At 44.8% G+C, this 13,291-nt stretch overlaps 1 protein-coding gene across 6 annotated transcripts in view; it reads right to left on the bottom strand.

Annotated features, from left to right (window-relative positions):
* CILK1 (ciliogenesis associated kinase 1) overlaps window positions 1-13,291 on the bottom strand; it is a 41,008-nt gene that overhangs the window by 12,244 nt on the left and 15,473 nt on the right. For 5 of the 6 annotated variants that reach the window (XM_034766338.1, XM_034766341.1, XM_034766339.1 and 2 more), the window contains exons 6-12: window positions 11,909-11,988; window positions 7,747-7,879; window positions 6,042-6,213; window positions 4,703-4,870; window positions 2,817-3,131; window positions 1,632-1,825; window positions 630-781 (exon numbers count right to left, since the gene is read on the bottom strand). In XM_034766338.1, coding sequence (XP_034622229.1) covers window positions 630-781; window positions 1,632-1,825; window positions 2,817-3,131; window positions 4,703-4,870; window positions 6,042-6,213; window positions 7,747-7,879; window positions 11,909-11,988 — 1,214 coding nt within the window. The remainder of the gene's footprint in view (window positions 1-629; window positions 782-1,631; window positions 1,826-2,816; window positions 3,132-4,702; window positions 4,871-6,041; window positions 6,214-7,746; window positions 7,880-11,908; window positions 11,989-13,291) is intronic. The other variant, XR_004645232.1, reaches the window with a different exon arrangement.

The following is a 13,291-nucleotide window of genomic DNA, read 5'->3' as shown; positions in this document are numbered from 1 at the left end:
TGCACATGCACACACACTTGGATTCTGCCCCATTGCTGGTGCCACCACACTGAGGATGAGCAGACACACAAGCAGGTGACGCCTCTGCGTAAGAGTGGGGTTTGATTCCACACATTGGACTGCTTTAATACGCTGCAGGGTGCACTTAGTTCCTGCCCTGGGCAGCAGAAAAGTTAATGCCAGCCTGCTATCACCTAGCATTTACTGCTGCTAGTATTAGTATTATATATTCACTAGGCAGCTTGGGGGTATGCTCCTCCTCCCATGCAGAAGATCAGCCACTCTTGGGAACATGTGCCAGGCTCTGCCTTATCAACTGGGCACATTTCCTAGCATATGCAGAATAGCTCTTTAGCACACAAGCCTGACTTCTCTTGGTGCATAGGAGAGCTGCTCCTGACACCTTATCCCTTTCTAGCATACCAGTGGGCAGGATTTACCTCAGTTTCTGGCATGCTAGAACCTTCTCTCTTTGTTGTAAGCCTCTTTCCATTAACAAGGTGGCCCCTTCCCACCCCAGTGTTCTCTGTTTTCTTTAAAGGCAATAGCCCTTCCTCGGAGTCAAAGATAAGGCCCAAAGTATCCATTACCATTTCCATTAAAAGGTCAAGAAAATATTTCCTACTAACCAGGTAAATACCTAGAATGTTTCAAGTAATGCTGCTTGGCTGCAGAAACTCGCAAGGTGGGTGTGTCCTGCCGTGAAAAGGACGCATGGGAAGGGGCACTGTTGCCAGAACCTAGATTGTCCGAAAGCTTCAGATCCAAAATGCTTTCAAACCTGTACCAAGAGAAATCACCATGCTTAGCCCCAAGCTCAAAGCTTACACTTCATCCACACGGAGTGTTCCTTTCACCTCGCCTCCACAAATTATTTGTTCAAAATGGTTTTGGTGCTGTACGGATAAAGGAAGACATTGCATACCCTTAAGCACTTTGCTGATGGTATGTTTATGCTGCATTGTAAATCTGGGTTTGTGAGACCCAAGCTTGTGGACTCAGTGTTCTGAAGCCTGACCGTCAGTGTTCATGCTGTTTTGTAAACCTGGGCTTACACTAGCTGGACGCAGAGCGCCCAGACATACTAACAAGTCTGTACTGCACTATGCAGACCTTCGGTCTGTGGCCTGAGATGCATCCGCACTGCAGAATGACAAGGCTTGGACCAAAGTCCCAGTGGGTCTCAGGTTGACCCTCTCCTTCCTCCCCAGCAGAGTCCTAGGACCCAGGTCCTGCGTACTTGTTGACCCATGTCAGACTGATGTGTGAGTGTGTACATATGTACAGACAGGGGCTTGGGCTCAAACATGAGTCAGAGCCCAGGCTTAGTGTGCAGTGTAGACATGACCTAAGGTATGTCTACACTACAGACCTGTAATCGGTATAATTACGTCGCTCAAGGGTGTGAAAAAGCTGCACTCAGAGAGGCTGTTCTAAGCATAAGGGACAGCATGGAAGAATCAAAGAGTCAAGAACCAAGATGGAGTACAAATGTAGAGGATCAGTTACCGGCACTATAGCTAGGCAGAGACAGCCCAGGGAGAAAGTGCTAAGGAGCAAGAGGAGATGTAGGAGGAAATGAAAGCAAATATCTAGCTGGGATGGGGTGAGAAAAAGAGAAATCAACTTACCTACAAAGAGCGTCATCACTCTGTCGCCTCTTGTTTTTCAGATCAGTTCTGGAGAGGGAAGAAGAGCTAAAATCCAAGTCTTCCAAGTCATCCCACTCTTCAGAACCTTTCATTGTTCTAGTAATGTGTCCCCATCTTCGCCTAGTCTTTGGTTTAAGTTCACCATTCGTGTTCTCTGTCCCAACCGGTATTTTCTGTTATTACGAAGAAGAAAACCAAAACATTTGCAATACAGAGCTATGGAATTATGAGGAGGGAAATCAAAACACAGTTTTTCCTTCACAAATCAAGTGGTGATCTTGCTGTAGCAGCATAAATCCCCACCAGCTCCACTAATATACCGAGGACCTGCTCTGTGACACACAGGTGTTCATACTATCTTCTGCATCTCCTCCTGCCTTGATAGAGAGTCCTGCACTGGCAGAAGAATGGAGCTCTTAAGTCTCTTTCATCTCTAATTTCCATACTTCTTTCACTGTACAGGCTACAAAAAGTGATCAGCTTATATTGAATTTTCAGTCCCCAACTCCACTTGTGGGTGCAAAACTATATGCACGTTCATGTGCCTGCACTTCAGCTGCCAGGGCCGCATTAAAATTTGTGCCAGCAAAACCTATTTGTCTGAACAGTTTTTGCAGGCGCAAATTCTGACACTTGTGTCCTTGCAGCTGTTAAGTGCATATGCATGTTTGAACTTTGTGCAATTCTGCATATGCACAAGGTGAAGGTCACATATAGGTTCTGCTGAAGACTTGGCTCTTAGTTTCAATACTCGTGGGCCCAATTCTCTTCTACCTTGGGCCTGAGTCTCATTTACACCAAGACCACTCTACATCACTCTGGCAGTGTAAAATGGCTTGAAGCGAGTAAGCGACAGTTCCATCCTCTTTAAGGCCATTTTACTATGCTAGAACACCGTAAAGTGGTCTTGGAGTAAGTGAGAATTGGGCCCACTATTTGTTTTACACCAAAAAACTCCGCTAACTTCAGTGGAGCTGCTCTCACTTCTCACCAGCATGAGAAGAGTGCCAAACTAGTCTTTATTCCCATTTCTCTCCTTTTTATTAAAAGGTACAACGATAACCGTGTTGGTTTAAGGTACCAAAAAGAAAAAAAAAAATCCAATTAAGGAAAAATGCACAAAGTCATCAGCAGGTTTATCAGTTATCCCAGATTCCTTCTCACCTGCTGAGGAACTTGACTACGAAGTGCTGGCAGAAGCACCTGAGCAGGCTCGTCCTCTCTTAACTGGGTCCCGTGGTCAGTCACCAAGGAGTCTGCTTTATATGGGTACATGAGGTACTGGGAAGACTGGCTTTGCTGGAATGGTCTAGATGAGAGATGGGCATGGGGTTTTGTAGGGGGTTGTGCAGGAGGGACTGGTTTAACATGGTGCAGTGCTGCTTTATCATGGAGTTCTTTCGGCTGCTTGCCCAGTTCCTGAATGCAGAGAGAGGTGCCCAGTGTGTGTCCAATCTGGAAGTAGGGATATCGAAGTGCCTAAAACACAATAAAGGTATTCTACAGGGGAAGCCAGAGTCGTTGACTTAGCTTAGTCATATGGGACAGCTCCCATGTTACCTTACCCTCTTCCCTTTCCCATGTGTTAGAATATCGAGATAGAACTCTGTACAACACATCCTACTGCTTCAGGTTAGAGTAAGTTCTAATGACAGCTTAACCTCTATGCAAAAGCTTGTCCATGTAATGCAAAAGTAGTTTTAAAAAAAAGGTTTACTTTACTTTGTAGTGCAATAGTGTGCAAAGGCCCAGTCAGGATCAAGCACTGCACAGTAAGTAAAAGAAACAACATCCTCCAGAACTAAAGACTTTTAAATGTGTAGCTGTAATCAACAAATACTTGTCAGTGCGTGCTAGCAGATTTTTTCAATCACATGCCCAACTTGTATTTGATTCTGGGAGATACCAGCATTCCGAATTCTTGAAAGATACATCATGTAGCTATGACAATCTTGCTCTGCTTTACAGGTAATTAAGTAGTTGCTGCTGGGGGTGCAATAGTGGTCTTCTCCCTAGCTTCTGCCAACTAGAACAGGTTTTCAACATCTCTCTTCCTCAGATTCCCCACCACATTACAATCTTGTCTCATTTGTTTCGCAGGAAGTGCTATTTGCTTGTAATTGTTAATACTAAATCATCTGAAAACAGTTTAGCTTGTCCTTCCCTTCAAGTTTCCCTCTCCCTCAATTTTACTTTGTAACTGCATTATTTAAGTCTACAGATTTTTGAAAGACTATATGCAAAATAAGTACCCAATCCTGCTCCCACGGAACTCCCTGGGAGCTCGGACCTAAGGTTGGGTCTATCCAGCAAATGCTTGTTTCATTACGTAGGGACCTATCATGCACAGACTGAATTCCCTTAACTGCCATTGAAGTCAATGGATTAACCCAATATTGATTATTTAAAGCCCATCATTCAAACTGCTGAGCATCCTCAGCTCCTTCTGATTTGCAAAATCAAGCCCTTTCTAAGATTAAATTAATAGGTTGATCACAAAGCTCTTTTCAGGTTTTATAATCATCTAGTCAAGCCTCCTGAATAACACAGGCCATAGGACTTCCCCGAATTAATTCCTGTTTGAACTAGAGCACATATCTTTTAGAAAGACATCTAATCGTGATTTAAAAATTGCCAGTGACTGAGAATCCACTACAACCCTTCATAAATTGTTCCAAAGTTAAATTACTCTCATAATTAAAAGTTTACACCTTATTTCCAGCCTGAATTTCTCTGGCTGCAATTTCCAGCCTTTGGACCTTGTTATATCTTGGTATTCTAGACCAAAGATCCTGTTATTACATTTCTGTTTCTTGTTTGGACTGATCAAGTCACCCCTTAATTTTCTCTTCATTAAGCGAAGCAAATTGAGCTCCTTGAGTCTTATCAGGCATGTTTTCTAAACCTTTAATCATTCCTGTGGCTCTTGTCTCCACCCTCTCCAATTTACAGCCACAAGGGTAATTAATGACAGTCTGGGGCAAGATAGTTGCATTTACTTGCACTCTATCAGTTGCACAAAGACATAGTAAAGAAAATGGAAAACAAACCTGACTAGCTGTTGGTCGCTTTTTGGGGTCCCATTGTAGCATGTCTCGCATGAGCTGAACTGCCTCACTGCCAGCATTAGGAATTAGGGTCTTTAGGTTGTTAGGTACACACTGGGGCCAGCGAAAATTCATGGTACCTGCAAGTTGGTAGCCTTCAGGCCAGTCATTCTGAAAGAATCAGTATTCTGATCACTGAAAAACCCAACCATAAAGAGCTCTGATGTCTAAGTACCAATACTGTTCACTTTCAGCACCTCTCATCAACCATCTTAGAGTTCTTTACAGGCTTAATTAACCTCGAAGCACTGCTGTGACAATTTTTTTTATTTTTAAAAAGACATCAGGAAACCTGCCATACAGGAGCATTCACCAGATCAATGGCAGAAATGGGAGCAGAAGAGACCGTCCATCCCCCGTTTGTTCTGGCCACTGAACCAGAACAGACATGTGCACCCAACTGTAAATGAGACTTTCATTCCATAGAAAGGGCCTAAGAACATTGGATATTTTAAACAATTGTTATCTGATAAAATTCTTCCTTTCTGGACAGGTCTTTTCTAATGTCACAATTTTCAAGGATACAATTTTTAACTGTTGACCTCACAGATAATACAAGTTTTGTTATTTCACCTCTGAGATCAGTACTGGACTATGGCAACAACAAGCATGAATAGGATAAAGTGACATTCTATTTTATATCCTAGGCCAGGGATGGGCAAACTTTTTGGCCTAAGGGCCACACCGGAGAATAGAAATTGTATGGCGGGCGATGAATGCTGACAAAATTGGGGTTAGGGCGTGGGAAGAGGTGAGGGCTCTGGTTCGGACTCTGGGATGGGGCTGGGGATGAGGAGTTTGGGTTGTTGAAGGATGCTCTGGGCTGCAACTGAGGGATTTGGATGGCGGAAGGGGGGGGGGAAAATCAGGGGTGCAGGTTCCAGCTGGGAGTGTGGGCTCTGGGGTGGGGCTGGGGATGAGAGGTTTGGGGTGCAGGAGGGTGCTCTGTGCTGGGATTGAGGAATTTGGAGATTGGGAGGGGGATCGGGGCTGGGGTGGGGGGGGAGAAGCTCAGGGATGCAAGCTCAGAGTGGTGCTTACCTCAAGCAGTGGCAAGTCCCTACTCTGGCTCCTACACGTGGAGTGGCCCCCAACCCTCAGAGCGAGGCTATGCTGCAGCTTCTGGGAGCCATGTGGTGCGGCCCCCGAGCCGGCACCCTGGCTGGAGCTCGCGGATCGGCTTAAAATGGCTTGCGGGCTGTAGTTTGCCCACCCCTGTCCTAGACATAGTATCATTGATGCACTAAACAACACATTGAAGATGTGGATCTTACTTAGCTACCTTTTTCGGTGTCCCCAGTACTTGGCAAATCTTGAATATAGTATCTATTTCACTGGCACCAGGGAAGAGAGGCCTTAATGTGTAAACCTCTGCCATTATACAGCCGACAGCCCAGATATCAATGGGAGAGCTATAACTGGTGGACCTCAGAAGAACTTCAGGAGCCCTATACCTATAAAAACAACAGTTTATAGCATTCACAAATCAAACAAGTACTGCATAACATGGTTACCTCAAGTGGGCCAGGCCGTGATTTTTCATTCCCTGCCTTGCTGGAGACAGAAAGCATCCTTTAAAGCAGGGGTAGGCAACCTGTGGTACGCGAGCTCATTTTCAGTGGCACTCACACTGCCCAGGACCTGGCCACCGGTCTGGGGGGCTCTGCATTTTAATTTAATTTTAAATGAAGCTTCTTAAACATTTAAAAAATGTTTAAGAAACCTTATTTACTTTACATATATAATTAAACTATTGTATTATAGTCTTATAGAAAGAGACCTTCTAAAAATGTTAAAAGGTATGAGTGGCACACGAAACCTTAAATTAGAGTGAATAAATGAAGACTTGGCACACCACTTCTGAAAGGTTGCTGACCCCTGCTTTAAAGAATTCCCAGCAACCCCCACTCAATGCACAAGATTGTATTTTTTTTTTTTTTTTTTTAGAGTCAGGGTTTGAAGTCACACAATATTCCCAGAATGCCCTGTCACATCCTTCCATTATTTCTTAGACAATGCACATCATGAAGCATTTTAAGAGCTGAAGGCCCAAACCTGTGAGGGAATGCTCAGCACTCCTACTCCCACGAAGTCAATGAGAGTAGAGAGGGCCAAGCACTTTGCAGAATGGGGCCCTATGCACAGAGTACAGATTTATTCTCAGCAACTGAAGTTGTGTGGCAATTTTCCTCCCACTTTCATTGCTTTTTATAAAGTTGATTTTCAGTGAAAACATTAAAAAAAAAAGTGGACTTAACACAAGCTATGCTGAAGATTTTGGTTATCACTGACAAGGTCCTAACCCTGCTTAGCAGGAAAAAAAAACCCACTGTTCCCACCTATGAATCTTTGTCTCAGATTCAAATTTATTTCAAAGTTCAGAGATGTGTTCAGCCAACTCCTCTTTGCTGAAGCAAGATATGCGGTTTTGCCTCAGCCACCCACATAGGCTGATGAAGGAAGCTAACAAAGTATGGATGCTTTTGGTTTAAGATTAGAAGGATGAGTGGGGGTCATCTGTTAGTATTAGGTGGGCAGATGGCAGGAATCATTGATTAAACTGGGTTCTTTTGTCTTCCTTTTCCCTGGTTGCTTTTATAGTAACTCTTCTCTCCCCTACCCCCATGCTAGTTCTCAGTGCCCAACCAGAACAGCACTACTAATGCTGTAACAGCCTTTTCAGTTGCTCTATAGTAACTGTGGTGGCCTCTGACCACTGCTGGTTCTGGAGACTATTCTTCATATTCACAGTAGGTTAAGCAGTATCTATTCGTTTCAGCGATGTACAGACAAATGGCAGTAGCATCCATTGTCTTACACATTTTGAAGCCTTTTAATTATGCTAAATTAAAAATGTGATGCACTGGTTTTATAGACCAACAATGACATTATCCTTAGCTTATGTTAAAGTTTTGTCTTATCTAAAAGGCATGACTTCTAGACATGTAATTTCATAAAACGTAGCCAAACATTTACATTGCATTTACCATCTTGTAGATACGTAGTCTGTATAAGGAGGCCTAGATCGGATTTCTCGGGCTAAGCCAAAGTCAGCTATTTTCACAAGTTCTGGTCCCATGCAAAGGAGGTTTTCAGGTTTCAAGTCTCTGTGAAAGAACCCTGCAATTCAAATTAAACATCAGTCTGCACTGCAGTTTTACACCCATTTGTAGCCTTTATTTTTTCCTACCTAGATTTCTTCACTTCAGTTGCCACTATTGCAGGTCCAACAGCAGGTCACAACTGTCTAAATAATCTTAACCATGCTAGTCTACATATTTTAGTCAGCCCATGAGGGTAAGTACTTTAATGTTAATGGAAGATGTGCAATTTTAATGTTAGTTTTATTTTGTTTTAATAGGTGAGCACTTAACTAGCAAAAATCTCCCCCTAGTTTAATTTAAGCAAAATTCTGTGTGTGTGTGTGTGGGGGGGAATTATTCTTTATATTTCAGTTCCTTTCATCTAAGCATCTCTAAACACTTTACAAAAGTTTGTCTTCCCAGCCATGGTGGAAAACAGCAGGGGCACTTGAGCTACAGTGGATACAAATGTTGCTAGAAAAGTGCTCACCATAAGAAGTCTTTCACTATAGAATTTGCTTCCCTTCTTGCTCTGCCAAAGCCTAGATTTCTTAAACTTCTAGGCATGCTGGAAAGCCTGTCTTTTCTTGCAGGCATTAGGGGACAGAGTGTGTGGGGGGTCATCTCAGAGATGGAGTGACTGGAGGTTGAAGGAGGATTTAGGTAGGATTTTTGTGTTATGGTTGGATGGAATGGCTTAGGAGACAGTCTATTCACTGGCAAACTTGTAGCTAGAACAACTGATTAAAGTTCATTATTGAAAATTTTGGTTTGTGGGTTTTAAGTTTTGGAAGATGCTTAGGGATCTGAGTAAGCACCAAAGAAACAAACAAACAAACAAAAAATCAATATCCTTGTTTTACTGTGCTATAAAAATTTATCAAGTAGGTGTGTGTTTTACAGTTAGTGAAAACTAAGACAGAGTTTGTGACTTGTTTCTCTGTTGCAGAAATACAAAGAGCCCAGGTCTCAGGACTTGCAGTCTTATGCTATTAGCCACAAGACCATATTGCCTCTGTTGTGGTAAAATCTTCCAACTCTTCCTTGTGACTGATTCACAACATCTTGGTAGAAATCATTTAAAATCCAGAGTGCAGGAGATCAGCGTAACAATACAGTGGTTTGTCCAGGACTGATTAGTTACATTTTGTACAGCAAGAATATGCAGGACAGAGATACAAAATATCCTGAATGCTTGTGCTTTCTTTGCCAAGTTGTACCAGTGAGGACTTAAGAGATCTGTCCACAGCTCATTTTACATTAACGTTTTAAAGTATTTGATTTTCTGTGGTTTTTTTCCCTTTGAGTATGTCTAAGGCCAAGGGTGGGCAAACTATGGCCTGCGGGACCATCCTGCCCAGCCCCTGAGCTCCTGGCTCAGGAGGCTAGCCCCTGGCCCCTCCCCTACAGCCTCAGCTCGCTCGCTCCGCCGCAATGCTCTGGGCGGCGGGGCTGTGAGCTCCTCGGGCAGTGCAGCTGCAGAGCCCGCCCTGACCCGGTGCTCTGTACTGGTGGCGGCAGCGTGGCCCAACTCCAGCTGGGAAGCACGGCTGTAATGCCACCAGTCATCGGTGCTCCAGGCAGCGAGGTAAGGGGGGCAGGGAGCGGGGTGGGGGGGGTTGGATAGAGGGCACGGGAGTTTGGGGTCAAAGTCAGGGGGTGGGGCGGAAAACGGGGTTGAATGGGGGCAGGGATCCCTGGAGGGGCCGTCAGAAAAGAGGCGGTTGGATGGGGTGGTGGGGGTCTGCGGGCAGTCAGGGGACGGGGAGCAGGGGTGTGTGGATGGGGCAGGGGTCCCAGAGGGGCTGTCAGGGAACGGGGGGGGGGGGAGGGGAGGGGCGTGCAGATGGGGGTCGTGGCCCGGCCCAAACCTCCTTCCCCTAACCGGCCCTCCATACAATTTACAAAAGCTGATGCGGCCCTCAGGCCAAAAAAAGTTTGCCCACCCCTGTCTTAGGCCTACTAATGAGAATGGAGGAGAATAAAGCCATTAGCAGGAACACATCTTATAAAAGTAAAATCTAAGCATGTTAGGTAATTTTCAGATTCCAAGGCCAGAAGGGACCATTGTGATCATCTAGTCTGACCTCCTGTAGAACAGAATCCAGAGAACTTCTCTAAAGTAGTTCCTAGAGTATATCCTAGCATTCCTAGAGATGGGGTGGGGGTGGAGGAGATTGTTCTCTTGCCACAGAGGCAGGACAAGAGGCAATGGGTTCAAACAACAACACAGCAGATTTAGATGAAATCTGAGGGAAACTTCCTAACTGTAAGAACAGTTGGACAATAGAGCAAATTGCCTCAGGAAGTCATGGAAGCTTCTTCACTGGAGGTTTTCAACAGGAATCTGGATTGCCATCAGTCTTGGATGATCCTGCATCTTGGCAGGGGTTTACACTAGACAACCCTCAAGGTCCCTTCTAACCCTATGGTTCTATGATCTTTTTAAATCAAGACTGGATATTTTTCTAAAATGGTCAGTGATGGAGCATTTACCCTTTGTAACTTGTTCCAATGGTTAATTATTCTCACCTTTAAATTGTATGCTTTATTTCCAGTCTGAATTCTAGCTTCAACTTCTAGCCATTGGATTGTGTTATATGTTTCTCTGCTCAATTGACGAGCCCATTATTAAATATTTTGTTCCCCATACAGATAGACTGTACTCAATTCATGCCTTAACCGTCTCTTGAGCTCAATAGATTGAGCTCAGCACTATAAACCATGTTTTCTAATCCTTTTATCATTCTTGTGGTTCTCAGAACCATCTCCAACTTATCGATATCCTTCTTGAATTGTGGACACCAGAACCGGACATAGTTTTCTAGCAGCCGTTACATCAGTGACCAGTACAGAGGTAAAATAACCCTTTACTCCTACTTGAGATTCCCCTGTTTATGCATCCCAGGCCTGCTTTAGCAGTTTCGGTCACAACATCACACTGGGAGTTCATGTTCAGCGGATTATCCACTATGATCCCCAAATCTTTGTCAGAGTCACTTCTTCCCAGGTTAGAATCCCCCCTTCTGTAAGTTTGGCCTACATTCTTTTCTCCTAAGGTGTACATTTATGTTTAGCCATATTAAAATGCATATTGTTTGCTTAAGACCAGTTTATCAAGTGATCCAGATCACTCTGAATCAGTGACCAATCCTTCATTATTTACCACTCTCCCAATTTTTGGATCATCTGTAAACTTTATCAGTGATGATTTTGTGTTTTCTTCCACTGTAAGGTTCCTGTAAGCCCACCACCCCCAGAACTCCACTGATGGTGTTCTGCCTATGGAGGGTTCGCAGGATTGGAACCCACTGTTGTAATTTTAATATACTTACAAGACAGTATTGCAGTGCATGGGGAACATTAAGAGCAAACTCTAAATTTAAAAGAAATAATTGCTTGATTCAAACATTGGTCTTGTTTTTGTTGGCTGGCCAACAAAGTCAGTTCTTATTGTTATTGTAAGACTATCAAAGCTATTTATCACAGGGATATTTTACCATAAGTGTAATAATGTATTAATACATCTCACACATATATACATACACCCTCTCTCCCCCCATAATTTAAGTCATGAGAAGTGTCAAGTTATAAACTCTGGAGGTAGAAACCCTCATTTGTCCAGAGAACAGGTACAGCACAGCTAGCACCAGTGCAAATCTTATCACACTGTCCCACCAAGATGCTGTAGCCCTCACCTGAAATGACTGCCTGGAGAGGCTTTAGTCTCCATGCCCAATCTTTGGGGTCTTTTCTCGGATAGTCAACAAGGATGCCCATTAGTGCCAGTTGTGCTGATAGTTTTGTGATGTAGAATCTTATTCATTAGGAACTGGACAAGCTGCCAGATTAGTTGAACATCACAGGCTACCAAGCAGATAATTATTTGTGGTCACTGGCAACCTTGCCCAACTTGGAATCAGTGACCTGAAAATGAACAGCCCATCTCCTATGAATAGCCCCCATCACTCCGTTTAACAGAGGAATTTTATTATTTAGTTTAAAACTAACACACAGACACTATCTTGCTTCAGTTAAAAATATTTAGAGCCAAAATACAGCCTACCATGTTTATGGATAAATGCAAGCCCTTGCAGGATCTGATACATAATATTCCTAACTGTAGATTCAGGAAACAGTTTGTTTCTGTAGGGTAAAAAATAAAGAAAAAAAAGTTACTGATGCAGTGAGACAGGGAGTTTCTTATCATTTCTTAGGCACCTACAGGAAAAGGAACAGTTAGAACAGCTAGAAAAGCAGTTGTAAGCAGTGTACTTTGCTTTTCAACAAGAGCTGTGCAGTCTTTATGCTCACTGCCATATCCTGTGGTATTTAAGCTACCTTTGATACCAAATGCTGCAAGTAAAAAAGCTAGTCAATAAATTGAACAACATGATGTAAGACTTAAAACAAAAGAGAATGCCTCAGGCACATCCCACAACACTGCAGGGATTCAGAGAGAGCCCATCTCAGTAGAATGCTTTTCACTGTTCTTTTCCCAATGATCTCACTTCTGCCATATGCGATATTAGACATTTTACTTGGTATGGGGCTTCTCTTTACGGTCTTTTCTGGCTTCATGAAGGTAACCCTCCCCACTGCTATTAATATCAGAGCAGGGGCAGTTCCCCTTGCAATGGCCTCCAAGAGGATTTGCCAGGGCAGCAGGTTTACGATAGCCCTTGCTATTGAGGAAAGGAAGATCAAGACCCATGGGTAGGGTTACCATATCTCATAAATAAAAAAAAGAGGACCCTCCACGGGCCCTGGCCCCGCCCATTTCCCCACCCCTAGCCCCGCCCCAACTCCGCCCCCTCCTCACCCTAACTCCGCCCCCTCCTCCCTCCCACTCCCAGCCAGGGGGAAAGGGCTGCCCGAGCGCTACCGGCTTCAGAGTTTGCCGGGCAGCCCCCAGACCCTGCGCCCCCAGCCGGTGCTTCCCCAGCGCAGCTGGAGCCCGGGAGGGGAAGCGCCCAGCCGGGGGCGCAGGGTCTGGAGGCTGCCTGGCAAACCGTGAAGCCGGTAGCGCTCGCGCTTTGGGCAGCCCCTATGCCTCCGGACCCTGGGCCCCCAGCCGGGCACTTCCCCTCCGGGCTCCGGCGGCGCAGGGTCCGGAGGCACGGGGGCTGCCCGAAGCCAGTAGCGCTTGAGCAGCCCGGCTCTTAAACAGAGCCGAAGAGTCGGGGAGGAGCAGAGCCGCCATTTTCCCGGACATGTTCGGCTTTTTGGCAATTCCCCCGGGACGGGGGTTTGACTGCTGAAAAGCCGGACATGTCCGGGAAAAAGAGGACGTATGGTAACCCTACCCGTGGGCTAAGTGATAAGCACCTGCAGCCCCAAGGCATCTCAGTAGGCAGGGCAGTAGCCTTGAAAAGATCAGCGACAGAATTCCCTGAAAAGAGCCTACCAGTAGTGAAACGAGAGGCCTGTACATTCTTTAAGGGAGGGA

The sequence above is a fragment of the Trachemys scripta genome, chromosome 3 (assembly GCF_013100865.1).
Source record: "Trachemys scripta elegans isolate TJP31775 chromosome 3, CAS_Tse_1.0, whole genome shotgun sequence".
Lineage (NCBI taxonomy): Eukaryota > Metazoa > Chordata > Testudines > Emydidae > Trachemys > Trachemys scripta.
Note: the sequence above shows the minus strand (reverse complement) of the source record. Positions and strands in the feature narration are given on the sequence as shown.